This window comes from Arachis ipaensis, chromosome B1, assembly GCF_059453495.1.
Source record: "Arachis ipaensis isolate K30076 ecotype BB chromosome B1, ASM5945349v1, whole genome shotgun sequence".
In the NCBI taxonomy this organism is placed as follows: Eukaryota; Viridiplantae; Streptophyta; class Magnoliopsida; order Fabales; family Fabaceae; genus Arachis; species Arachis ipaensis.
In genome coordinates, this window is record NC_142436.1 from 129,955,784 (window position 1) to 129,982,169 (window position 26,386).

The 26,386-nt window shown below is 34.2% G+C and overlaps 1 protein-coding gene across 1 annotated transcript; it reads right to left on the reverse strand.

Moving 5' to 3' along the window:
• Positions 1-12,530: 12,530 nt before the first annotated feature.
• Positions 12,531-17,646, reverse strand: LOC107639927 (uncharacterized). The gene is made up of 9 exons (XM_088503026.1): positions 17,256-17,646; positions 16,202-16,254; positions 15,998-16,076; positions 15,824-15,858; positions 15,277-15,390; positions 14,434-14,512; positions 14,241-14,329; positions 14,078-14,153; positions 12,531-12,793 (listed from the first exon to the last, which is right to left on the reverse strand). The coding sequence occupies exons 1-8, from the start codon at positions 17,644-17,646 to the stop codon at positions 14,148-14,150; spliced, it is 846 nt and encodes a 281-aa protein (XP_088359152.1). The 3' UTR covers positions 12,531-12,793; positions 14,078-14,147.
• Between the last annotated feature and the right edge of the window lie 8,740 nt (positions 17,647-26,386).

A 26,386-nucleotide genomic window follows, 5' to 3' on the forward strand; every position in this document is an offset into this window, starting at 1 on the left:
TGTATGATGAAGAAGGTTTTATCATTTTTAAGTCCGGACAACCAATAATTACGTAGATGACACCAGAAGTCAACTGTCTAACAACGTTGAAGAATTTGATATTGCGTTTCATTGGACAGCAACACACGAAAAGAGTGAAAAAAATTTACTACAGATATCCGACCGAAGTAGATAACAATTTGATTTATAAAAGGTATATTACACTTGTCTTTGTTAAGATGCTGTTATGTTTATTAGACCACGGTTCTGAGAAATTTTTCTGTTGTTTTGAATTAGGTATCAGTTACGTGACGACGAGGACATACGTCTTATAAGATCGTGGGACAACCGATGGACAAATGTTCATCTGTTAGAATTATTTGTGTTTTTAGTTGAGTTGGGTGGACGAAGACCATTTGCGGATACTGTTGATGACACATTTATTTACCTTTTAGCAGGTGAAAGATTTTTTTATGTATTTTATTTTGCATTTGAGTTCTAAACTTTTATATGTGATTAACTCTTCTGACATATTGTAGAGGGTAAGCAAAGCGAAGAAAAAAATTCAACATTGATCTCACACTATTTTGTGAATAGCAAGAATGGTAAGAAATTTTTCATATTTTTACTCATTTTGTTTTTTGATAATATAGATGATTAAGAATCCTTTCTTAATCCTTTCTCTCTTACTAATAAGGACTACTAAGAAGCATGCAATAAAAAGTGACATATGTTTTTGAAACCATCAAAAGGATGTAGAAACAAAGTTTTTACATATTGCTTAAAATATCCTACAAAAGAAATGTGTAAATTATTTATTTCATTGGTAGAGTAATCCATGATGTTACAAATTCAGATTCCTCAAACCAAATTGTGAGAAAACTTCAAGCACAAGTCCAAACAAGTTTCAAATTACCAAAGTCTTCTAGAAACGCAACAAATTATTCTAACATAAATACTTTAAACAACCACATTACTTGCTATATGTGTCATCTATTTTAAAGTGAAAATGATTACATATTTTATTGTTTATACTAACATAAATTTTGATTTCTCAGGTGATGATTTCCTGTTATTAAGAATATAATTCCCTGAGGATTAGCCTTTATAAGATCAGATTGTTTTAAGATTGAATGTACGATTATCTTTGCACCCCATCACAAGTTCAAGTCTGATAAGAAATAGCTTGGGACTTAGGGGTTATATCACAATAGATAAGAATTATTCAGTAAAGGGCATACCCAAAGACACAACGAAAACATAAAAGATAGATAAGGGTTTTCCTACTAGACCTCTAAGAAATCTGTTCTTAGCAACCTAGGTCACCGGAAGGGACTCCCTACTAGACCTTCAAAAAACCTGTCCTTGACAACCTAGATAAGAGGGATGAAAATTGAATCACTCAATCTTCTCCATGCAACAAGCAAAGAAATCACTCACCTCACTTAATCACACTAAAAAAGACGTGCATAAAGCACTAAGGAAATTTTATTCATCAAAGTTGTCTAAATTGTCTCACCAAAAGGTGTTTAAATAGATCCCTAACAAACTAGCTAAAAGATAAGATAAGATAACTAATTTAAATCATATTTGATCTTATTGGATTAGATCAGATTTGATTTAAATTTTAAAATCCTAAAAATATGATAACTAATTTAAATCAGATTTAATCTTATTAGATTAGATCAGATTTGATTTAAATTTAAAATCCCTAAAAATACTACTAAGCTAATCAGAAGTAAATCAAATCTTCCAACAAACTCTAACAACAAAACAAACTAACACAAATGCCTAAAAATTCGAAAATTAATAATAAATTATGCCTCTCATTGAATTTGAAAAGCATTATTAGGCTTCTTGCTGTCCTGACTTAGCCCAATGGGTCTTATGAGTTGTCGCCCTTTCAGCACCACTGTTTTTGAGACGGACTCTTGGTCTTCTTGATGTCCAAGACTGGCATGGTACAATTCTTCTAGTATTCAGATCCTTGAATATGACAAGATTACCATTCTGCCCCTTAACTCCAAAATGACGAAAATGCCCTCCTAACCACGTATCAAAGTCCTTTATAAAGGAGAGCTTATCTTGAAAGAGAGATTATTTGAAGTAGTGACACATCCAATTATCATTTGTCACATATTCTATGTAGCCTTTCAAATCATTGCAGTTTCTAGAAGCAATGTAGATCCAGAAAGTTAAGTATTTTAAATGTTTTTTCTTTACATACTAGGTTTCAAATTTTGTAGTTAATTATATGAATGATTACTTTTAGCAATGCAAAACGCAGCTAGTTTCTCTTGAATCTTAATCGTGGAGTTTCGCTTTCTGTAATGGAATTATTCATAAAAGAAACATAACATTTGTGAACTTAAAACCCCTGAGGCTTTAACAATTGAAGGTTCATAACTTTTTGACTAGCAATGAGCCAATTATTGAGGCTTGGAATTTTAGTTGGTAATGGCCAGGGAGGACATTTGATTTTTTGTTGTAGGGAGAGGTGTTAATATGATGAATATATGTGCAGGGACAGATAGCAGATAGAGCGATGATGCTGCTAATTTTTGTTTCTCATAGTGCTCTGAATTGTATTTTTATGTGTTTACTTGTTCTGTTTTGTTTGTTGCAAAATTGATGGATTTTTTTCCGAAATAAATAAAAAAATATTATTTCCTAAAACAAATTATTCCAATTTTAAATACCATGATATGTTTTTTTTTGTAGTTTTAAGCAAGTTCACCACACCCTCGACGATCTTCACCTTGACTTCGGCAAATAAAAGCATGGTTTGTGGAGAACCAAGCTCAATACCATTATTTTAATCTTCTCTTTGGTTCTCATGTTGACATTTTTTCTCTTCAATGCTAATCAATCCGTTGTTATCCATTCATTATGATGGTAAAATAGTGTATGATGAAGAAGGTTCTATCGTTTTTAAGTCCGGGCAACCAATAATTACTTACTTGACACCGGATGTCAATAGTCAACAACGTTGAAGAATTTGATATCGCGTTTTGTTAGACAGCAACACACGAAAAGAGTGAAAAAATTTACTACAGATATCCGACCGAAGTAGATGACAATTTGTTTTATAAAAGGTATATTACACTTGTCTATGTTATGTTGTTGTTTTGTTTATTAGACCATGGTTCTGAGAAATTTTTCTGTTGTTTTGAATTAGGTATCGGTTACGTAACGACGAGGACGTATGTTTAGTGGCCTGGTCGGAATATGCTGTAGGCCACTGAATTGACGCACAACCCGGTCAACTTGATGTCACTCGACGATAGCAAAGCAAAGGAGCGGACATACAATTGCCACCGAGGCTTCAATCTCAGCTATCCCCGGTGGAACTATGATGACAAGTCATCTTATGCTAGCTTTTCAAGCATTTTTCACTTGTTTCATTAGGTTTTATGCACTTTCTTGCATTATAAGCAAGTGTTTGGAGTGGAATTACATGGTTTTGTTGAATCAATCAACCACCCTTTATTTGACACTAAATCATGAGGTTTAAGCTAAAATTAATTGGTTTTTGAATGATTTATAAACCTTGTGAATTTGGTGATACTTTGATTGGTTATTTTGATTACTTGTAGGTGAAGAAAAGAAAAAAACAAGAAAGCGTGGCCTAAGAAGCGTGGCCTAAGGAAGAAGAAAAGTGTGGCACAAGAAGGAAGAAAAGCCATAGCGCTCTCTCTAAGAGCTCAGAGCTCTCCATGTGAGCTCTACTCAAGGCCAAGAAAGCAAGGCAAGGAAGCTATGCTCTCCTTGTTAACCGAGCACCAAGGAAGCAAGGCAAAATTCACAATGCTCGGTTAACACAAGCAACTTTATCGGGCTCCATTTCAATTTAATTCAAGGTGCAATGTTGCTAGTGAAGGCCACAAGGTTCGAACCCATGGCCTAAGGAGCAAGGAGAAGCGCTCCTTGCAAGGAAAACAAGCAAAAATTGGCTGAATTGCACTTAACAAGGTTCGAACCATGGAGCTGAGGTGCGCTACCTTTGTTTCCTTCACAAGGCAAAGTGGCGCTGAAGTGCTTCCACCAGGGTTCGAACCTGAGACCCCATTCCAGCAAACTAATGCTCGGCTCTCCCCATTCACCCAGCATTGTTGAGGCAGCACCAAAGCTAGGAGCGCTAGCAATTTGACATGGTCCAGGGAGCTTGTCACGCAAGGGAGGCAGCACCAAGGGAGTTTGGTGCGCAACACACAAGCAACATGGATGCTGGGCTCTCATGGATAATCGAGCATTGAAGAGCTGCCCAATAAAAAGCTTGTCACGCATCATTGACACGGCCAAGTCCCAGGGAATGCTGTGCTCTTGGTGACAACCGAGCATTGCCCTGGGAGTGGCATCCATGGGCCAAAATTCAACCAAAATTCCAATTTAATTCAATTCTTCACCAAATTAAAAAGCCCACTCCAAATTCTAAAATCCAAAAATAGGAAGTGTATAAATAGACCTTAGTTTGATTTAGAGAGCACCCTTTTTTTTCTTTTTACTTTTCTTCTACCTTTTTACTCTTAGGATTTTTAGAGACTTTAATTTTCATTTTGGAGAGCTCATTTTTAGATTTTAACTTTGGGTTTGGGGATTGAGAAGAGAATTGAATTCTCTTGCTCTCTGTTCTTACTTCTGCACTCTCTACTCTTTGTTTTGAATCTTGGATTGAGAATTGAAGAAATTCTGTTTCATTCTTGATCTGAGATCTCTCTTGTTTACTTTCTGCATAATTTCAAATAATTGAGAATTGAATCTGAGTTTTCATTTACTGCTTTCATCTCTCTTTCTTCTGCAATTTGCTTTCTGTTGGATCAAGGAAAGAATTGAGATCTGGACTTGTTCTCTAGTCTCATCCAACCCCTGAGATCTTCAATTTCTCTTTTAGTTATTGCAATTGAGCTGAATTTACTTTCTGTTCTACTTCTTCAAGCAATTCTTCTCTTCTGTTTAGATCTGCTGCCATTTGAATTCACCTTTTACTTCTCTGTTGATTGTCATTTACACTCTCTTGTTTAATTTCTGAGATCCCAGCTCCCAAAGCCCTTTATGATTCAAGCAATTTACATTTCTTGCACTCTAAGCTTCAGCTATTTACATTTCTTGCAATCTAAGCTTCTGTCATTTATATTACTTGCACTTTAAGATTCAACCTCTTTACTTTCTTTGCCCTTTAATTTTACAGTCAATTACCCCTCTCCCTTTAAATTTCATGCAATTTAGCTTCTGTTGAATACAAATCACTCAAATCAACACTTGTTTGCTTGACTAAATCAACCACTTAACTAAAATTGCTCAATCCTTCAATCCCTGTGGGATCGACCTCAGTCATGTGAGTTATTATTACTTGATGTGACCCGGTACACTTGCCGGTGAATTTTGTGTTGGATCGTTTTCCACACATCAAACTACACCCTGCAGCTGTAGGTTAGTGTATGGCATCCAGTCAACCTGTTCACAAAACGTAAGACGTATCATATAAAAGTTTCAAAGTTAATTAATATGAAATTACAATTCTTAAATATTTATCACTTATGTAGAGGATGCCGATCCCATTCAACTCACGTCTGTAATGTCTAAGCTTGTTCTCGCCTTTGGCATTATCCGGATGGTACTCAACCCACCTAATATACCGCAAATGATTACACATCACAACTCTATTTCATTAACTCACGAAGAAAATCGAAAAACGAATAATACATCTCAACTAGCGAAAATTGACGAGTCTCAAATCCATCCGGCCGTAGTAGTAGCATACAGTGATAGGCCCAGGAGAGTGGCAAACTGACACAACCACCCAAATTGCGCTGACTATGCTCCGTGGCACGAACATCTGGCAGTATAGCCATGCTAACATAGCCGATCCCCATGATAACCTGCCACATCTATGAAGGTCCTCTAGCAAGGGCAGCCACCTGATATGTACTCGAGAGTCAGATGCGTCTGGGATTAGGATACCCCTGATCACCTGCATGATATACCCTCTGGTGTAGCACAACAGGCGCTCCTCGGTCGGGTCCTCCTCCACATCTCCGCAAATGGTATTCTGAAACCAGCTAAGTTTGACAGTCCACTTTGTCTGTGATTGTCTATCCTCTGGACCCAGAACAATACCCAGTAGCTGTTGGCAGAAGTCCTCAATGGGATGTCCATCATGGTGCTGCTCCCACCCACCGATGCAGCCACTAATAGGACCACGATCGATCCTAAGTCCCAATTGGTACGCCACATCCTGCAAGATGATATTCATCTCCCCGCATGGCAGATGAAACGTATGGGACTCAGGTCTCCATCTCTCAATCAATGCTGACGCCAATGGCAAATCATGCTCGAACTCCACCATGTGCGCCACATACTCAAACCCAGCTCGTCTGAGATATGACCTAATTTGCTATCGTCTGGTGCGTAAGATTCGAGACACCTAACGAACAAAATAAACAAGTTAAAAAAATAAGATCAACAAATAAAATTACAAATTCACCTTTCATTACATTATAATAAACAAGAATGATAAAAATGTACCACTCGATTAAGTCTGTCTGCTATGTGCTCAACCTGATCCAGTCTATACAGGGTATGCTTGTACCCCAACAGCTACTGCTCCATCACTACACTCTAATAAAATAAAATAAACTGAATTTAATTCCTTTCACATTAACAAATTTATCATACATATTCAAACTAATTGTCTAACTTACATCTTAATCAGTTTATAAGTTTACTAATTAACATGTACTACAACTAACTACATGATCACAACTAAGTATATAAACATACTAGTTATCAATTAACTGATAATTCAATCAAACTAACTTCTCATACATATTCTAATCTAACTACATATTCAACTAATTTACATCTTAATCACAATTTAAATTAACAATTCTCATTAAACTAACTAACAATTAACTAATAAGTTACTCTAACTATAAAGAAATATGTTATAAACAATAACTTAAATTGAAAAACCGATAACAAAAGAGCATACTAACCTGAAACTGATGATAGAGTAGATAAAAATTTTTACAGGCATCGAAAGACAGAAGATTTGGCAGAGAAGACAGTAAAAACACGACAAATGAAGATGGAAGAAAGGAGATTTGGGTGATAGAAAATTCTAAAAACGACAAAATGAAGGTCCCACGAGTTTATATAGTGGTATCTAAAGTTGGAATAATTTGTTTTAGGAAATAAAATTTTTTTGTTTATTTCGGAAAAAAATCCCAAGATTGAATGTTTATTTTTGTGTTTGTATTTTTTAGCCTTTTCTCACTGTCTGTGCATGTGATTGTAGTGAGTGAGCGAAATATAAACGAGCTTGTTTGAAAACCTATGAATTAAAATTCATTCAAGAATTAGAATGTTTCTCCTTGTTTTGGAATAAATACAAAGGAATGATTTAAACTCCTTTGTGAATTTCAATTCTCACTTTTTCCTTATTTACAAATTAGGCCAAAAAAGGTTTGATTTTAAAATTAATTCTCACGTCAATTTAACTTAACATGTCAAATGTAAAAAATATCCTTATTTAAATAAGTGAATGTTTAATAAAATAATTTTGTTAAGGACAAAATTGTAAAAGAAGAAAATTTAACTCATGTAAGAGTTATTCCAAACTAAGAAATTGCATTCTATTCTATTAGTATATTAAAGTCATTCCAAACAATGGAATTGACTTTCAAATAGAAATGAATTCTTTTCTTAAAGAAAATAGAATTCTTTTCTTACACTTAAATACTTTCCAAACAAGATCAAAAGAAAAGTTATTATATGAAATTATGAAATATTAAATTTTATTTTATATTTAATTAAATCGGTTCGATCATGGTTTGAATCTGGTTAGACTATTAGACTATTAAACCAGTCATTCGATTGGTTTATTGACCGGTTCGATTTTTGCAACTTTGATAATAACTATAATCTCGATTTAACTTTTTTGATACAATAAATTTTATTAAATCTCTATTACATCAAATAATCTCTCATTTAAATTTTGTTAAGATCTTAGCTGCTTAGCGAGTAACAAACAACTGAAACTAGTTCTCCCCTAACAACTACACAGAATTATCTAGCCATTTCTTTTTAATTCTTTTACAGTGAATGTAACACCCTAACTTTTAGCACCTCATGATCGTACCAAAAGTAAGGCGTTACTAACCTAATTCCTTTTATTATCTATTTAATATTGAGCCTTTATGCGTAAACCTATCGATGGTTTTACTAAAACTTATAACTTTTTCTACAAGAACAAACAACACATTCACATACTTCATATTAATAATACATTGTTGTATTACATACAAAAGCAATTACAAAACCTACCCCTCTGAATGAAACTCTAACTAACAAGACGAGGAAAAAATAAATTCTAACAACTCATCTCGTAAGCATATTCCTCTGTGCTCCTGCAGCTTCGTAATAAGCCTTTGCACCTGTAACTGAAAGGGGTGGAAATAGGGAGTAAGAATTGGGGAGTTCCTAGTAGGGTTGGGGTGTATAGTTATATCCATTTTATATATACTTGGTCAGCAACAATAAACAACAAAGTACGAGCCAATTCAACAATTACAGAACACAAAATCCAATCATAAGCCCACACAATCATAGAAAACACACTCACAAACAAATATGAACAAACAAGTATGATGCATGTCTATCCTTGGTGCAGGTAATGAGCTCATCTGTCGGTTTCGACCCGCTCCCGACGTAACTCAGCAACCTTTGTCTGAGTTTGGTTTCCAGTGTCATAACCTCTATAAGCAACCTCTGTCTTACAGGTGCGACTCTCTTGAGCCGATGTATGCAAACATAACCTCTGTAAGCAACCTCTGTCTTACAGGTGAGGCTCTCTCTAGCCAATGTATCTAGCGATAACCTCTGTAAAGCAACCACTGTCTTACAGGTGCGACCATCCCCTGGATTGGCCGATGTATCTCTGGAAAGCAAATCTCGGTGGACTCACCACCATATCTCTGCTCGTTTTCAGTAGGTAAACAATAATCTCTGCTTCTCTCCTTTTCTTTTCGTTCTTTCTTTCTTTTAAAACCAAAATCAGCTCTTTGTGACATTCTCCAAAACCTTTTAAAACAATTTCACTTAAACCAATTCTTCTTTCAAAAGACAAAGAGAAACTATTTATTAGTTAAACCCGTCAACAAGGCCTCTGGACTTTAGGGGAGCGACAACCAATCTCGTTTTCTTGAGTTCATTATAAATCCTTAACAATCATTGTTTTGTTAAACTGAATTTAATCAAATAAAGTTTCTAAATCTAATCAAAATCAAATCATACAAATTAGAAGTTCCGAATCAATTTCTAAACCAAAACCAATCCCAATTTCATCCTTAAAACTAATTCTTTAACTTTTTCCAAGACGTCGCAAAACGAAACCATTCAATCAAAATTCAATTACTTTTAAAGTTCACTAAAACTCCTCCGAATGAAATTTTTAAGTCAAATTCAAAACATAAGCTCTTTTCATATTTAAATCAACCTTAAAACATAATGCTTTTTTTAAATAATTTAAAGTCGTAAAATAATTCTTTTCAAAATAAATCGAACTCAAAACATATACTTTTCTTAAATGAACTAAACTCGAAACATAAGTATTTTCTTAATAAATCAAACAATATACCTTCTCAAATCCAATCTTTTTCTAAATAACATTTCAAACAAAGTCTTAAATTTTATAACAAAACTTCAGTAGCATCTCCCCTAAAGCTTGGACATTGCCATCCTTCTCGGGTCCCATCCTAACTATTTCTCAAACTCTTTCAAATCATTTCCAATAAATCAAAACCATTTTTAATATCAAACATTTATAAAATCAAACCAATTAAAAATCAAACTGCCTCCAAAATCAAACCATTTTCATATCTTAAATCATGTTATCAATTCATCAATTCATTTCTTATTAAATCTCAATGCCATCATCAAATTTCATGAATTCTATTTGATTACCAACAACATTCTAGCCACGAATTCATCAAAATAATTCTGTTCTTGGCTGCATTTAAACCGACCAAACCCCCAAACTAATCACAAATATCAATATATCACAAAAAATCAACATAAATTCAGTCAAATTCAATCAACAATCAATCACAACATCAATTCACTTATCCAACACCAATTTAACCGATGATAAATTACCAAAACTCTACCTCCGTACGAATTCAAAATACTCAAAATTCTAGTGAAGCTTTCTGATCGAGCTGCCGAAGAAGAAAACGTCAGAAATCGTTTGTGTCTCCTAGAACTTTAATTGGCCGAATTTGAGGGGAAGGGGAGCTACGTCACCATCAACTTCTACCAGACAAAAATAACGCCAACGTGTAGAAGAGGAAGATACAAACATTTTTGCCGGATTAAATTTTTTATTGGAGTTACGGATCCAAAGAAATCGACAAAAGAAAAATATAAGGATCTCACGGTTTTCACCATGAAATTCGGCCACTCTCTCTTTTGTTTGGATAACATGCAAGTTCGGTTATTGCATAATGAATGTGCTTAATGGATTTGATGGTGATTAAACCCGCCGCGGGTCCACGGTGCACCTGCGGAACCCCGAACCATCGTAGGAGCTCCCACTAACACCTAAAAAATGATGAACGTGAGTTTCAAACCCAGGACTGCGTGTAACCACAACTTCCCCCTTGCCACTACGGCAAACTTGATTCTTAATTTATGACAAAAAATATATATATATATAACAAAACGTAATAATTTTTTATTTTTTTTTATTTTTTTAAGTATGAATTTACATGGATATCAAATAAATAACAACATATAATATACAAATATATTGATATATTGATATTGGTTGTGTTATCTTTTATTTTTTATTTATTTAAATTGAAAAAATATTTTGTACTAGTAATTAATTTATTATCTCTTTTTGCATTATAAATTATATCTAAGAATTGATATTTAAATGTTATTAATATATTTTTGAAAATATGCATTTAACTTTTAATTCTAATTTTATTCTTATAATTTTATATATTTTTTTAATTATGACCGAGTCAACCAAATAAATCAGTGACCCACCGATTGAACCAGTTGTATAACCGGATCAATTACCGATTCGATTATGATAACTATGTATATATGTATTGAGGCATAAGCTACATTTGGCTTTAATGAAGGATGATTGTATGATTATATAATGAAACTAATGAGGTGTCATGGTTGTATATATGCATTTATGGATAAAAGCCACATTCTCAAATCCATTTTCCTTGTTCCCTTTAATGATTTCGGTTAGTTAAATGGAACAAGTATTAATATAATAATAATAATAATAATGATATTTAAAAAAATTAATTTTAAATTTTGTTTACCAAAATAGTTTTTAATAAATAATTCAAACTATTAGAATAAGTTATAATTAAATTAAACTTCAATAATTATAAAATTTTATTTAATTATTTTTGATAAAATAATTTTTTAAAAAATAAAATCTCAATAAATATAATGACACATAAATAATTAATTATTTAATTTTCAAAAATTCGAAATCTTACGGTGAATGATTCTTACACTAGACACATATCTCACTCTATCTTCTCTCTTCTCTTCATCTGCGTTTAGATTCAGAATTAATAAAAAAAAAGGTACTGTTTCAAACTTTACTGAGTTCGATGTTATTTTATACATGTAGCATCTTAACACATCAGAATTCATACTCCTTTGTCAAATCCATCAAAATTCTCATACTTTGCCCCTTTTTGTGTAAAGCTTCGGAAGAAAAAAAAGATGGATCCATCGTCAATGCTGTATAGCCAGCTCAAGGTTCGTGATTTCTATGAGATTTTGTATTTCTTGACTATGAATTTTTTTGGGTCACAATCAAGATCTCCCCTTCCCCTTTTTCTTTTGATGTGTTGTGGTTCTGTGAATGTGTTAAGAGGCTACAAAAGCGTTTTTCCTGTTAGCGGGTCCTAATGTCATTGAATCAGAGGAACACATTATGAAGATGGCTAAACCACTACAAGAAATTACCGGAATAGCGACCGATATAGCGACCGATTTGGATGGTCACTAAAACCATGGTCGCTAATAAGAAAATAGCGACCAACTTCGGTCGCTAAACGTTAGCGACTGATTTTAGCGACCAATTTGTTAACAAAGCCACCAAACCCTCACCAAAAAGTATCGGTCGCTAAATCGATCGCTAACAAAATCAGTCGATAAATTGTGACCAAATTTTTTGTCGCTAAATCGGTCTCTAATTTGCGACCTGTGTTTCGGTCTCTAATTCGCGACTGATATGTTGGTCACTAATTTGTGACCAATATTTTAGTCTCTAATTCGGTCGCTAAAAGTGAACATGTATTTTAGCAACCAATATTTCATTCTCTAAATCGGTCGCTAATTAGCAACCAAACATTCTAGTGACCAAATTTCCATGGTTGATCCTAATTTTTTAATTATCAATTTTTTACTAAATTTTTACATCTAAGCCATCAAATATTGAAAAACCATCAACACAAAACCTACACCTTAACACATAAAAATAAACAACACTTAAACAATAACAAAAAATATGTATATAATTATCTTTTATTGGGTTATTAAATCTCTAATATTAAATTCGTAATATCTAACTACATAACAAAAAAAGAGCATTCTTTTTATAATTCTATGTAAAAACAGAAATAGATATGTAATTTTTCTATGTAAAAAGACTGTCAAGAGAATCAGCTCCAAGGGTAGCAAACTTGGACTCTCCAGTGACACTTGAACCCTCTGGCAGTGCCAATTGCTTCTTGACTATGTCACAGACTTTCTGCAGTGTCTCTTGGTTCGCCTGCACAGAATAATAAAGTCCATGGTAGTTAAATCTTGTTAAATATGACGGAAATTCATACACCACATCAGTACTATCTCTAATATTTCTTCTACCTTCCTGTAATTCTAGGCACATAATCTAGAATCACAAGCAGAAGGAACCAAATTATAATTCAGGCAGAATGAACAGAGGTTTTTATCCACTGTACTATCTGTATAATATAATGTCAAAATTAGCAGCACCAAAAATCAACATGTAAAGACAGAAAAAAAAAAGAATGCTAATTCACCCATGTTCAATTAGTCTTTTTCTTTTAATGAACAATCATTAGGACTACAATAAAAATCACCAAAATTTTTCTGTAGTTCCAAGTTTCTTATTATTTACCAAATTCAAAACTGAAAAATTACTTAAACCAATCAATATAAAATCTTTTAGGTTTACTTATGAAAATATAGCATGAATGAATTGCATAAGGCAGGGTGAGTTTTGAATAAACTAGAAAGTAGCCTCTATTTGTTCTTATCTGATCCCTGGAGCAAAAATATATGAACTTACGGGTCACATTTATATAATTGTGTCTCTATTGTCTCCTTAAAGCATTGATTCCTGAGGTCCAAATATCCCCCACCTCCACCTTTCTTTCATTAACATCATTTTCATTAGGCATTTAATGTAATACACCCTCATAATTACTCATGAATTATTGTAGTAGTACTACTACTATTTTTTTAGAGTAGTTGATGAATGAATACTTTTTTTCTGTCAATGAGGACAAGAGATATAATTTGCCGTACCACTCATCAAAATTCAAAGAAAGCCATTGGCAACCACCGTTTAGCTAAAATGTTTTTGTTTTAAACGTGCTTAAGTTTTCGGCCTATGGTTTTTATTTTATTTTATGATATTAGACCATTGGATCTAGCTATATATATATTTGTGGGAAATAGATCTTCTGAATTTATGTTTTCAAAAAATGCATCACATACAAAAGGCAATCCCTGGTTCTTGCTAATGCTTCAGCATGAGCCTCTTACATTACAAGATCTGCTTTACATTCATGGCTGTGACCACATAAATGATAATTATTTTTTATTATTTTTATATCTATACTATGGCAAGTTAATGTGAAAGTGATATTTGAGATGGAAAGAAGAGGGCGTGTTCTATTTGATTGTTAAGCTGGCCAATTCAACCTATTTAAATTCAGTCTACCGATGTAAATGTAGACAACCATACCTCTATGCTCAAAGCTCATTTAAATAATGAAGGTACAATACAAGCAGTGCAAGTACTGGTTACCTGCCGTAATATAGAAAGTAAATCTCCTCCAACGCAATACTCCAAGAACAACCATAAGTGAGCAGAAGTTTCATACCTATATTTTCTAAAAGCATTAGTTAACAACCCTTAATATACTTTTAAGGAATTAGAGCATGTAAGAGTGAAAAACGAAAAGACTTACTTCGTGAAGAACCTTGCTTCTCTGTGACTTGTCTACGCTTTTGATGGCGTAATACTCAATGTCTTCTTCTTCCTGCCTTTGTACACGGTCTGCAAATCCACAAGAACAAAGAAAGATTAATAAATCTACATCATTTAGTTCGATTCAAGAAAAGTTTAACCCGAAAAAAAAAAAGGAAATGGAAGAAGGTTACCGAGTATTTTCCACGACCAATAGCTTCGTAAATATGGTACTGGTTCATAGTGACGGTGGACATTACTTGCACATTCTTCCTATGTTCAAGAGAAAAATGCAAAGTGCAATAAAGGAAACAGAAACAAACATTAAAACAGAGAAAAAGAGAAATAGATTAAGGTGAAATGCAACCTGCTCCTGCTATTCCTTTGCATATTGCTTTATTGCATATTCAATAAAGCTATATAAAGAATAAGAAAATGGTGAGGAAACGTGCAAGTGGAGATCCACGCCACATATATATATATATTATCAATATATGTCACAGACTCTTTAGAAGCCAAATATAATTTAAGAATTTAAAAATAAATAAATAAATAAAAACCCCAAGGTTGAAACTAGTGATGACTCATTAGAAATTCTAATAGACATTGTTGTGTGCGCACTCTTATAGTTCTCATAAAGCTATATAATAAGCCTGCAATCACAATTCACAACTGGAAATATTTCTAACAGCACCATTTTGTTTGAAGCACATCAAACACAAACAATGGCACTTCTAATCTGCAGCATATGCGCATACAAGTTAGGATTATTGAAAGGAAAGGTATAGGATACCAACATATTATCTGCAAACTTATTGCCAACAATGATTAATTATTATATTTTAAACACATATAAAGAGACGAATCCAAAAAATATATCTATAAAGACACTTCTATTAAACACAGCTATAAAAAAGACATTTTTATTAGACACATCCACAAAGACACTTCCATTAAACACAGTTATAATAAGAGTTGGCAGAAATGCTGTTGGTAACGTAGCAGGATTGTTATTGAAAAAGGGCATAATGAATTACCACATTCCCACATGACGAATGCATTGAAAGAAGAGCTCTTTCCAGAACATACAAATCAACAGCTTTATCTTCTGGTAGAGTTGAAGTGAAGCTCAATACAAAGTCAATTAGGACCTGCATAAAAACACAATTGAGTTATGAAAGAATATCAATGGCAAGATCTAAAGATGCATTAAAGTTCAGACTTGTAGTTTATCCTCGAAATTCTAGGCATCTTATAGTTATATTATAAGATGAATCAGCAACTAAAATTGAAATTGGCCACTTGAAATTATACGATGAAAAACAAAGAAATTTTTGCTCATGTTCGAACTTAGTATCTGCTAATGCCCTATGAGGAGTGTAAACTGCAACTTGAAACGTCCAAGCAACAAGAAATTTTACCATCAAGACTTTTTTATTTTGTTATGTAGTAGAAATTAATTGAATAGATAGATTAATACAATCTAAATATTATAAACAGAAAAGATATTGTAAAATATTGAAGAATGAAAATTTATAGAATATTATGACAGAGTATAACTCGGTTGTTAACTAGCAAGGGTACCTGATAGAATTGAAGCGATGTTCTTCTGCTCCGAGCTAAGCCGTTGAAGATATATGTGGATTTAGGAATTAGGATTACGATCTCCCTCTAGAGACTCACCAAGTGCCAAGAAAAATACTCTTCGATTACCTTTGCAAAATAACCGAGCTAAAGGAATTAGAAGAAAGCGATTACCTTTGCAAAATTGGAACAGTAAGACGGAAGAAGCTTCGAGAAGGTTCCAGATCCGTGCCTGGAAACCTATTCGGAAGACCTTTACGATGGTATTAGCGAGAGAGAGAGAGAGGTTCGTATGATCAGATCAGAGAACGAAGAAAACAAAAACAGATAAAAAAAAAACCTGAAAACAGATCTGAGAGAAAGAGCGTTTTTATTTACCTCTTTGAAACAGATCTGATTTGCTTCTTCCTCCGTGAGCTGGCTTCTGATTTCTTATGGAGGCGGGAGGTGAGGCGGCCGTTTCGGTGGGAGGAAGAAAACGACGAGGAGATGGCGCCGCGACCGGAGAAGACGACGCCGACGGGACCTCAGGAGACGGCGGCGAGAGGTGTACAGAAGACGGCGGCGAGAGGCGCGGAGAAGACGGCGGCGAAAAAGACGTGAACGCGAGCAGAAGGTTGGAGGAGATGAGAATGGTGTGGGTGGCTTAGGGTAAGGTTGGGTAATTTAGATAACAATTCAATTAGGTATCTTTTAAAAATTATACAATATTCAATTTTTTATTATAATAATTTAAAAAAATTAAAACAAACACATCTAAAAATTATGAATAAATTTAGTATTTTTTTAAAATTAAATACACACTCAAAATACAAACTAAATAAAATTGAAATTTTAAATTTCTGTTTCTATTTAATTATTAATATATTATAATTTAAATACATATCTAAAAATCTAATTATTCAAAATTTAAAATTTTAATTTTAAAATTCTAAAATAAACCTTAAACTATCTATTTATTAAGTAAATCCGTACAAAACACTCAAAAAAGCATAAAAGTCACGTTTTTCCCACATGAAAACTTAGAGAAGTTATCTTCCGTCGGCGTTTATCTGCATCACCTTCCTCTTCTATGCTCATTCTCGACGCTGCCTTCCTCCTTCTCGACGCTCATTCACAATGCCGCATTCCCCGTCGTCAACACTCATCTTCGTCGCCGCCTTCCTCTTCCTCGTCTTACTTTTTGTTCAATGACAACATTCAAAATATGATATAATATGACACTAACCTAAATGAAGTTAAAATAAACTCATTCAAATCTAACACAAATACACAATTTTGGCCCATTACAATATTCTAATCATCTTCAAGAGAAACAAGCGTGCCGACATTTCTTGAAGAATTTCTCCCTACATAGAAAAAAAATATCTCATTAATTATAGAAAACTAACAATTAGTAACAAACAAGCAATAAGAAAAAAAAGTATATTACCTTGTTCAGCTTTTTCAATCTCTTCAAAATTTTCAATTAGTCCAAAAGGGTCATCTATTACCCAATCTTGAGTGCATACAAGAGCTTCCACCATATATGGTGTCAAGGAGCTCTGATAAGGGTCAATAATCCTTCCTCCTGTACTAAACGCACTCTCAGAAGCAACTGTAGAAACCGGTATGGCTAAAACTTCTCGAGCCATACGTGCAAGAATAGGAAATCGGGTTGAATTTCCCTTCCACCAACCCAAAATATCCAACTCTGCCGACTTGTTTCTAGGCTCACAATCTTCTTTCAGATATCTGTCAAGTTCAGATTTAGCATCTGAATCACGTTCAGTTGATTGCAAATAAATATTCAGGATATCATCTTCATCCTCTTCATTGATCATTGCATCTTGATTACTTTGAGATTCATCTTCTTTGCCTTGGTAGTGATTATAAAGGGAATTCAAGCAAGTAAACAATTTTGACTTGAGTTCTCCTCCCTTTTCAACACAAATGACTCATCCAAAATCCAATTTACAAAATCCAACTTGTGACATGGATCAAGCACAATTGCAATTAACAACATGTTAATGACATTTGGACTTCCCCAATACTTATCATATTTCCTTTGCATCTTGGACGCTATTAATCTTATGCTCAAATCAGTATTTTCACAATGCAACTTGATTTTTCTTCCGATGCTAAAGACTTCTTTCATATATTTATTACTAGTGACATACAAACTCCCAGAAATGCACAATGTAGCATCATAGAATATTTTCAAGAATGGTAAAATTGACTCTGCATAAGTCCAATCATCATCTGTAGGCACACCATAAGATTTGCTCATCTCATTAATATATTTATCATCTTGCAACTCAAGCAAATCAAACGCTGCTCGAAGCTTCAATGCTGCCTCCAACATTAAATATGTCGAATTCCACCGAGTTTCGACATCCAAAGAAACAAGCCCTTTATAATTGATGCTCTCCCGCTCAATGCACGCTTTGAAGCTTTCACATCTCATAGGAGATGACTTGACATATTTGACTACATTGCGAATTCTTGTAATTGAATCATCAACCTCTTTCAAGCCATCTTTCACTATCAAATTTAGGATATGAGCACAACAACGCATATGAAGATAGTCCCCCTTTAAAACAAGACTATTCCATGCATTTAATCTCTTTTTCAAGTATAAAATTGCACCATCATTAGAAGTTGCGTTATCAATCGTTACAGTAAAAACTTGATGCAATTTCCAAGCATCCAAACAACCTTCAATAGCTCTACCAAGTACCTCTCCTGAATGACCCTCAACCCGACAAAAATTCAATATCTTCTTTTGCAACTTCCAATCATTATCAATAAAGTGTGCCGTTAGAGACATATAAGTCAAATTTTGACTCGATGTCGTCCAAGTGTCAGTTGTAAGGCACACTTTTTGACAATGATGAGAGAGCTACTTTATAACTTCATTTTCTCTGTTTCATAAAAAGAAAGTATATCACGGGCCAATGTAGTACACGAAGGGATTTTAAACTTAGGTTGCATGCTACGCAAGAGCCTTCGAAACACATTTCTTTCTACCTATGAAGCACGGACACTTTGCTGAGTTGCCGTGTCCGCGTGTCGGACACATTTCGGACACGACACTCACCGACACTCGTCCGACACGCGTGTCTGCTGTGTCCAAACCGTGTCTCAATAAAAAATAAAAATTCTTCTCCGGACACACTTAAATACCATCACGTGTCGGCGTGTCCGGTCTTATTCTTAATATATATTGTTAAAATAAATTTAGATATAGTATATATTATTATTTATTAAAATAAAAAATATTTTAAATACTTGATATAATTAAAATAAGACATTAAAAATAATTAAAAAAATTAATTTATATTTTAATATCAATAAAATATTAAAATATTATTACAGTTTATCTAAAAAATACTTTATATTTTATACGTATGCGTGTCCCCGTGTCATGTAAGATTTTAAAATTCGCGTGTCGGCGTGTCCCGTGTCGTGTCGTGTCCCGTGTCCGTGTCAGTGTCCGTGCATCATAGCTTTCTACAAATCGGAAAGGTAGCTCTTCAGTCACAAACATCTCAGTAAGGATACTTCAAGTTACTGCTTGGTCAAACTTTGTAACACTCGGTGAGGATATAAGACCACTTGTTCCCCCTTCTATCCTTTGTCTCTTGTTCTGTTCGTTGTTCGATTCAAAACATCGCTTCCAATGTTGCCGCATAGCACTTGTTCCCCCCGCATATATTATTTGACCGTTGCAGTTTTTACATCTTGCATACTTCTCTATCCCTTCGATTGGAATGAAATGTTCCCATATCTCTTATCGATTCTTACGCCCAGAAGATCCACTAGGTTGAGGAGGTAATGAGGGATGAGCAGGAGGAACAGCAGGATTTGAATGCTCCTCTCTCAGACATTTTTAACATGAGCAACAAACCTAATTGTAAATTAAATAACTAATTAAAATGATAAAATTAGAATAACATAACATAAATAACAAGAATCAGCATCCACATGATGATAATATATGATCTCAACTGAAACCAATTAATCAAGGTTCAGGGGTGCATGCAGCCATAAAAAATAAATTAGAAATTAAAAAAATAAAAGAGAAAAGGGCTCTAATAAGTTCTAAGTTCTAACCGTTTCCTCCAAGGTGACAAGGACATAAGGGTCACTGGAATCACTATCACAAGGTTTGAGGTTAGTGCCTCTTTTGATGCGTAGTTTGATTAGACCCAGAATGTTCTCCATTGAAAACCCACCTTTGTCTATTCGGAATTGCTATGTGCTAATGAAACGATGAAGAATATAATAAAAAGTTGCTATCTTCTTATTATTTTTCTTATTTTTTATTTGTAACACTTACACACCATGCACAATTTTATTTGTTTGTGTTATTATTATATATATGAATCTGAACACTTACAACTTTGTTAAATGCAAGCATCTTAAAACAACGCACACGACAAAAAACCAATCCTCAAACTTGGTCCACACCTAAAAAGGAATTGTCCTTTTTTTCTCTTTTTCTTGTGGTAGATAAACAAGTTACAGGGTCAATAATAATTGTCTATTTTTCCCCAGAACACTTAGCAAATATAGTCTACTAAAACACAAACAACAAAGCGAAGAAGGTTTGGTTTGGCCATAATACATCTGCCACCACCAACCATCCCCTCCTCCCCAAGCGGAAGAGCTCAAAAACAAAAAAAAAATAATAATGAAAAAGTAGATTAGAGAGTATTGGGGGAAAACATTCAAGTACAGTACTATCATAAAATCTAATGCCAACCACAACTCCAACAATGATAATATAGAAGCACAAACAAAAGAAACTAAGTCATCACTTCAATCTTATATACTAGCCACCTCAATTCCCACCCATCAGGCTCTGCAAATTTCTCAAGAAAGCATTGCAAAACCTCGCACACAACAATTAATAATAAAAACAGAAAATACCAAAACAGGGAAGTTCCAATTACCAGTGGATTTAGATTTGCAAGCCCTACTCCATCACCACACGCCAAGAACAGCTCGTTCCAGCGAACCTCGCATCCTTCAAGAAAGTTTCGAATCTCAATAATGGAAAACTTTCTACTTCAAAAAAGGTAAACCATGAAAAACCAGAGAAACAGAGAGGGAGGGAAGGAGAGATTGAGAAATCTTTTACACAACCAAGCTAGTTCAAACAGCATTCCCATCAACATCTGATCAAACGGGTTGACCAGAGATTTCTTCAACAATCCAAAACTTTCTCTAACATCCTTAATGTAAAAAACACCAAATCCATTCAACTCACACTAACAAAAACACAATTCAGCACAGTAAATCACAAAAAGTACATAAACCATACCAACCAAATTTCAGGTTTTGGATCTAGCAGGCTAAAACAAGTAAACATCAACAATTCAAAGCTTCCGAATCAGAAAAGAGAAATGGGTAACTGTAAAAATGGCTTACTAATTGACTATGTAAAAAAGTATTGTCTCCCCTGCTTCCAATTATAGTAAAACATAAGAGAAAAGAGATTACCTACTGTGTTAGATGGCAGCAGCAGGGGTTGGTAGCGACGGTGATGATGGCGGTGGTGGGTTGGTAGCGGCAGCAGCAAGGGAGAGACGAGAAAGGAATGGTAGCGATGGCAGCAACCAGCAAGGGAGAGACGATATAGGGGTGCACAGACCCGGCCCGGCCCGGTCCCGAACATTTTAGGGGCTAATTTGGTATGATTTCATCGGGTTTAGGGTCGGGTAAGGGTCTCAAAAATAGACCCGGTCATTATTTCGGGTCGGGTCCGGGCCATAGCTCGGGTCACCCGAAGTCGGCCCGGTGGCCCGGTCATCATACACAATTAATATTTTGTGTTATTAGTGATGGATCATGACTATTCTTATGTGGAATTTAAGTATTGTAAACTTTAATATTTTGTTTTATTAGTCATTATAAGACTATAAGTTAATATTTTATGTTTAGAATGCATAAGACTTTAGACTAATGCATAATATTGTGTTATTTGTATTGATTTAAATATTTGGTATTATTAGACAATATTAGTATTGATTGTGGTTTTGCTTTAGTATGGATTGTGGTTATGCTTTAATTTTAAAGAAGGGTTGGTTTTTGTTATATTTTTCTAAGTGAATTTTACCATGTTAAATAATGGTTGGAGTCTTGGAAATTTGGATATTTTTACATGCTAGCTTACAAGAAGGTATCAACGTAATGTAATGTTAATGGCCCGGTTTTCACCCGGTTTTTACCCGGTATAATTGTGGCCCGAAAGTGTATTGGTTTCATCGGGTCTAGGGTCGGGTTCGGGTCTAATAAATAAACCCGGTGTATATTTCGGGTCGGGTCTGGGTCACATCAAACCCGACTTCACCCGGCCCATGTGCACCCCTACTGTGTTAGACGACGGTGAACGACAGTGAGCGACGGCGGCGAATAGTTCGACGACGGCGGCTCTGACGGTGGCAGCGGTGGATTGGTTGCGGCGCCAGAAGGGGAGAGACGACAGAGGATGTTGAAACACGATTAGGGTTTTTGCGTTTTCAGTTTTCACATTTTCAATTTTTGAGTTTGGAAGATTGAATTGAAGTTACTGATGTAAATAAACCAGTTTTAATTTGGTTTAAAACTAAACTGAACCATAAAAACTGGTTTTTAATAAACTGGTTTTTATAAAAAACTATGGTTTCAGTTCAGTTTTTTATTTAAAAAAACTGGTTTATTTAAAACAGTTTCAATTCAGTTTCAATTCAATTTCAGTTCAATTCAGTTAAACCAGTTTTTTTGCACACCCCTAATTTAGATAATAATTTAACTAGGTATCTTTTAAAAATTATACAATATTCAATTTTTTATTATAATAATTTAAAAAAATTAAAACAAACACATCTAAAAATTATGAATAAATTTAGTGTCTTTTTAAAATTAAATACACATTCAAAATACAAATTAAATAAAACTGAAATTTTAAATTTTTGTTTCTATTTAATTATTAATATATTATAATTTAAATACATATCTAAAAATCTAATTATTCAAAATTTAAAATTTTGATTTTAAAATTCTAAAATAAACCTTAAACTATCTATTTATTAAGTAAACCCGTACAAAACACTCAAAAAAGCAGAAAAGTCACGTTTGCCCCACATGAAAACCCAAAGAAGTCATCTTCCGGCGGCGTTCATCTGCGCCACCTTCCTCTTCTACGCTCATTCTCGACGCTACCTTTCTCCTTCTCGACGCTCATTCACAATGCCACATTCCCCGTCGTCAACACTCATCTTCGTCGCCGCCTTCCTCTTCCTCGTCACCGTTCGTTTGCATTAATGTCGCCGTTCGTCGACGCCAAAAACTTACCTAAAGTTTGGATGGATCTCTCACACAATTACTTTTTTTATTATTTTATATAAATTTTTTATTTTTTTTGAAATAAAAAATCAAATAAAATGGCCTGAAGAGATTTTCATATATATTGCAATGTTAAATTATTTTTGCATGTGCAATTTCTGTATTTTAGAAGTGTTTTAAAAATATTTTTCGTATAACTTTATAATTTTAGATGTGTTACAATTGTTTTTTAATGTTTAAATTTAAATTTTAGATTTATAATTTTAGATGTGTTTCAAAAATATTTTCTGTATAACTTCATAATTTTAGATGTGTTACAATTATTTTTAATGTTTAAATTTAAATTTTAAATTTATGATTTTGGATGTGTTTCAAAAATATTTTTTGTATAACTTAATAATTTTAGATGTGTTACAATTGAAAAAGAAACTACAATTGAAAATATTTTAGTTTGTGTATATAATTATATTCAACCATTCATCACTGAAAGTCATAAAATAGATCCTGCATTTTATCAAAGGTACAATAAATAAGTTTGATTAATTTTTTTTAAATGCACTGACTTTGAATTCTTTTTTTTTTTGTAGCAGAATAGAAGAAAGAAGAAAACTATGTTACAGAGAAAGAAAAAAAAAATAAGGAAATAGTAACTAACTATCAAGTGGGTAGGAAGTTAGAGAAATTTTAATTTTTAAAATTTAAATTAATCTTAATTATAAATGTGTATCCTAAAGAATAGGAATATGTTTTAATTAAAAAATAATTAAATAATATTAAAGGCTGACCAAAGGCTGAATTTTGTTGTACAAGTAGCATTTTCCTTTAAATAATATCTTTTTTTTTTAACTTAGCGATCGCTTTTGTGATTGATTAATTTATAAAATCGGTGCGACTGGATTAGTGACCATAACTTTAGTGACTGAATTAGTAACCAACCACATTATTCTATTTATCTATAAATCGGTTGCAAAATCGGTCGTTAAATTAAAAAATAGCGACCGATTTTGTAACCAAGAGTCTCAAGGACATTCTTTTCTTTGTTTTGGTTGCTAATTCGGTTACTAAATTTAAAAAATAGCGACCGATTTTAGCGGCCATTTATATTCTAGTTGTATAAAACTAATCGGTCGTTAATTCAGTGGCTATTAGTGACTGATTCTGTTAGTCACTGAAATCAGTCGCTAACTTAACAATTAGCAACCGATTTAGCGACCAAACAGTTATTCACCCTATTTCACTATCAATTGCAAAATCGGTGGCTAAATTAAAAAATAGCGACCGATTTTGTGACCAACAGTCCCAAAGACATTACTTTATGTTTTGGTTGCTAATTCGGTTGCTAAATGAAAAAATAGCGACCGATTTTATTGACCAACTTTATTCTAGTTGTATTAAAATCTTATCGGTCGCTAATTCGGTTGCTATTAGTGACCGATTTTGTGGGTCGCTAAAATCGGTTGCTGAATATAATTTAGCGACCGATTTAGCGACCAATATTTTTTTTTATCCTAAAAATTCTATATCGGTCGCTAAATTAGCCGCTATTAGCAACCAATTTTTTTGGTCGCTAAAATCGGTCGCTATTCTGATACTTTCTTATAGTGAGCACATAAAGACTATTATATCTAAGTATACTATTGTTCTCTATTAAGGAACTTTTTGATCTCTTGGTTTCATGGAAAAAAGATTGAAGTTGATTTGATTGAAATCCTATAGAGAATAATTGTAGTGCCTAAGTTGAATTATACAAAAATTGTCAGTAGTTTGGTGCACGAAATTGCAATCACACTTTTGCAACTCCGCACAACTAACCAGCAAGTGCACTGGGTCGTCCAAGTAATACCTTACGTGAGTAAGGGTCGATCCCACAGAGATTGCCGGCTTGAAGCAAGCTATGGTTATCCTGTAACTCTTAGTCAGGATGTTAATGATGAAATGATTTTGTTTGCGGAAAGTAAAAGAACATAAAATAAATGGTACTTGTATGCAGTAATGGAGAACAGGTTGAGGTTTTGGAGATGCTCTGTCTTCTGAATCTCTGCTTTCCTACTGTCTTCTTCTTCATGCACACAAGGCTCCTTCCATGGCAAGCTATATGTTGGTGGATCACCGTTGTCAATGGCTACCATCCGTCTTCTCAGTGAAAATGGTCCATGTACATGGCTAATCATCTGTCGGTTCTCACTAATGTTGGAATAGGATCCATTGATCCTTTTGCACACTGTCACTGCGCCCAACATTCATGAGTTTGAAGCTCGTCACAGTCATCCCTTCCCAGATCCTACTCGGAATACCGCAGACAAGGTTTAGACTTTTCGGATCTCAAGAATGCTGCCAATTAATTCTAGCTTATACCACGAAGACTCTGGTCTCACGGATTTGAACGCTCTGTTGTCAGGAGAGGCAATCAAACTCGTGAACCAGGAACCCAAGAGATACACACTCAAGCTATTGCAGATAGAACGGAAGTGGTTGTCAGGCACGCGTTCATAGGTGAGAATGATGATAAGTGTCATGGATCATCACATTCATCATGTTTAAGTGCGAGTGAATATCTTAGAATAGAAACAAGCGTGGTTGAATAGAAAACAGAAGTAATTGCATTAATCCATCGAGACACAGCAGAGCTCCTCACCCCCAACCATGGAGTTTAGAGACTCATGCCGTAGAAGATACAAAATTCAGATGTAAAATGTCATGATGTACAAAATAAATCTCTAAAAGTAGTTTTTATACTAAACTAGTAACCTAGGTTTACAGAAAATGAGTAAACTAAGATAGTTAGTGCAGAAATCCACTTCCGGGGCCCACTTAGTGTGTGTTTGGGCTGAGCATTGAAGCTTTCACGTGCATAGGCTAATCCTGGAGTTAAAAGCCAGCTCTGGTGCCAGTTTGGGCATTTAACTCCAACTTTTATGCCAGTTCTAGCGTTTAACGCCAGAATAGGATAGAAAGTTGGCGTTTAAACGCCAGTTTGCGTTATCAAAACTCGGACAAAGTATGGACTATTATATATTGCTGGAAAGCCCAAGATGTCTACTTTCCAACGCAATTAAGAGCGCGCCAATTGGACTTCTGTAGCTCTAGAAAATCCATTTCGAGTGCAGGGAGGTCAGAATCCAACAGCATCTGCAGTCCTTTTTCAGCCTCTGAATCAGATTTTTGCTCAGGTCCCTAAATTTCAGTCAGAAAATACCTGAAATCACAGAAAAACACACAAACTCATAGTAAAGTCCAGAAATATAATTTTTG

Coding starts and splice junctions, on each gene's coding strand:
- LOC107639927 (XM_088503026.1), bottom strand. CDS start 17,646: ATGATCAATGAAGAGGATGAAGATGATATCCTGAATATTTATTTGCAA. Junction 14,513..15,276: donor ATTCGTCATGTGGGAATGTG/GTAATTCATTAT, acceptor TCTTGAACATAG/GAAGAATGTGCAAGTAATGT. Junction 14,330..14,433: donor TTGGTCGTGGAAAATACTCG/GTAACCTTCTTC, acceptor GTGGATTTGCAG/ACCGTGTACAAAGGCAGGAA.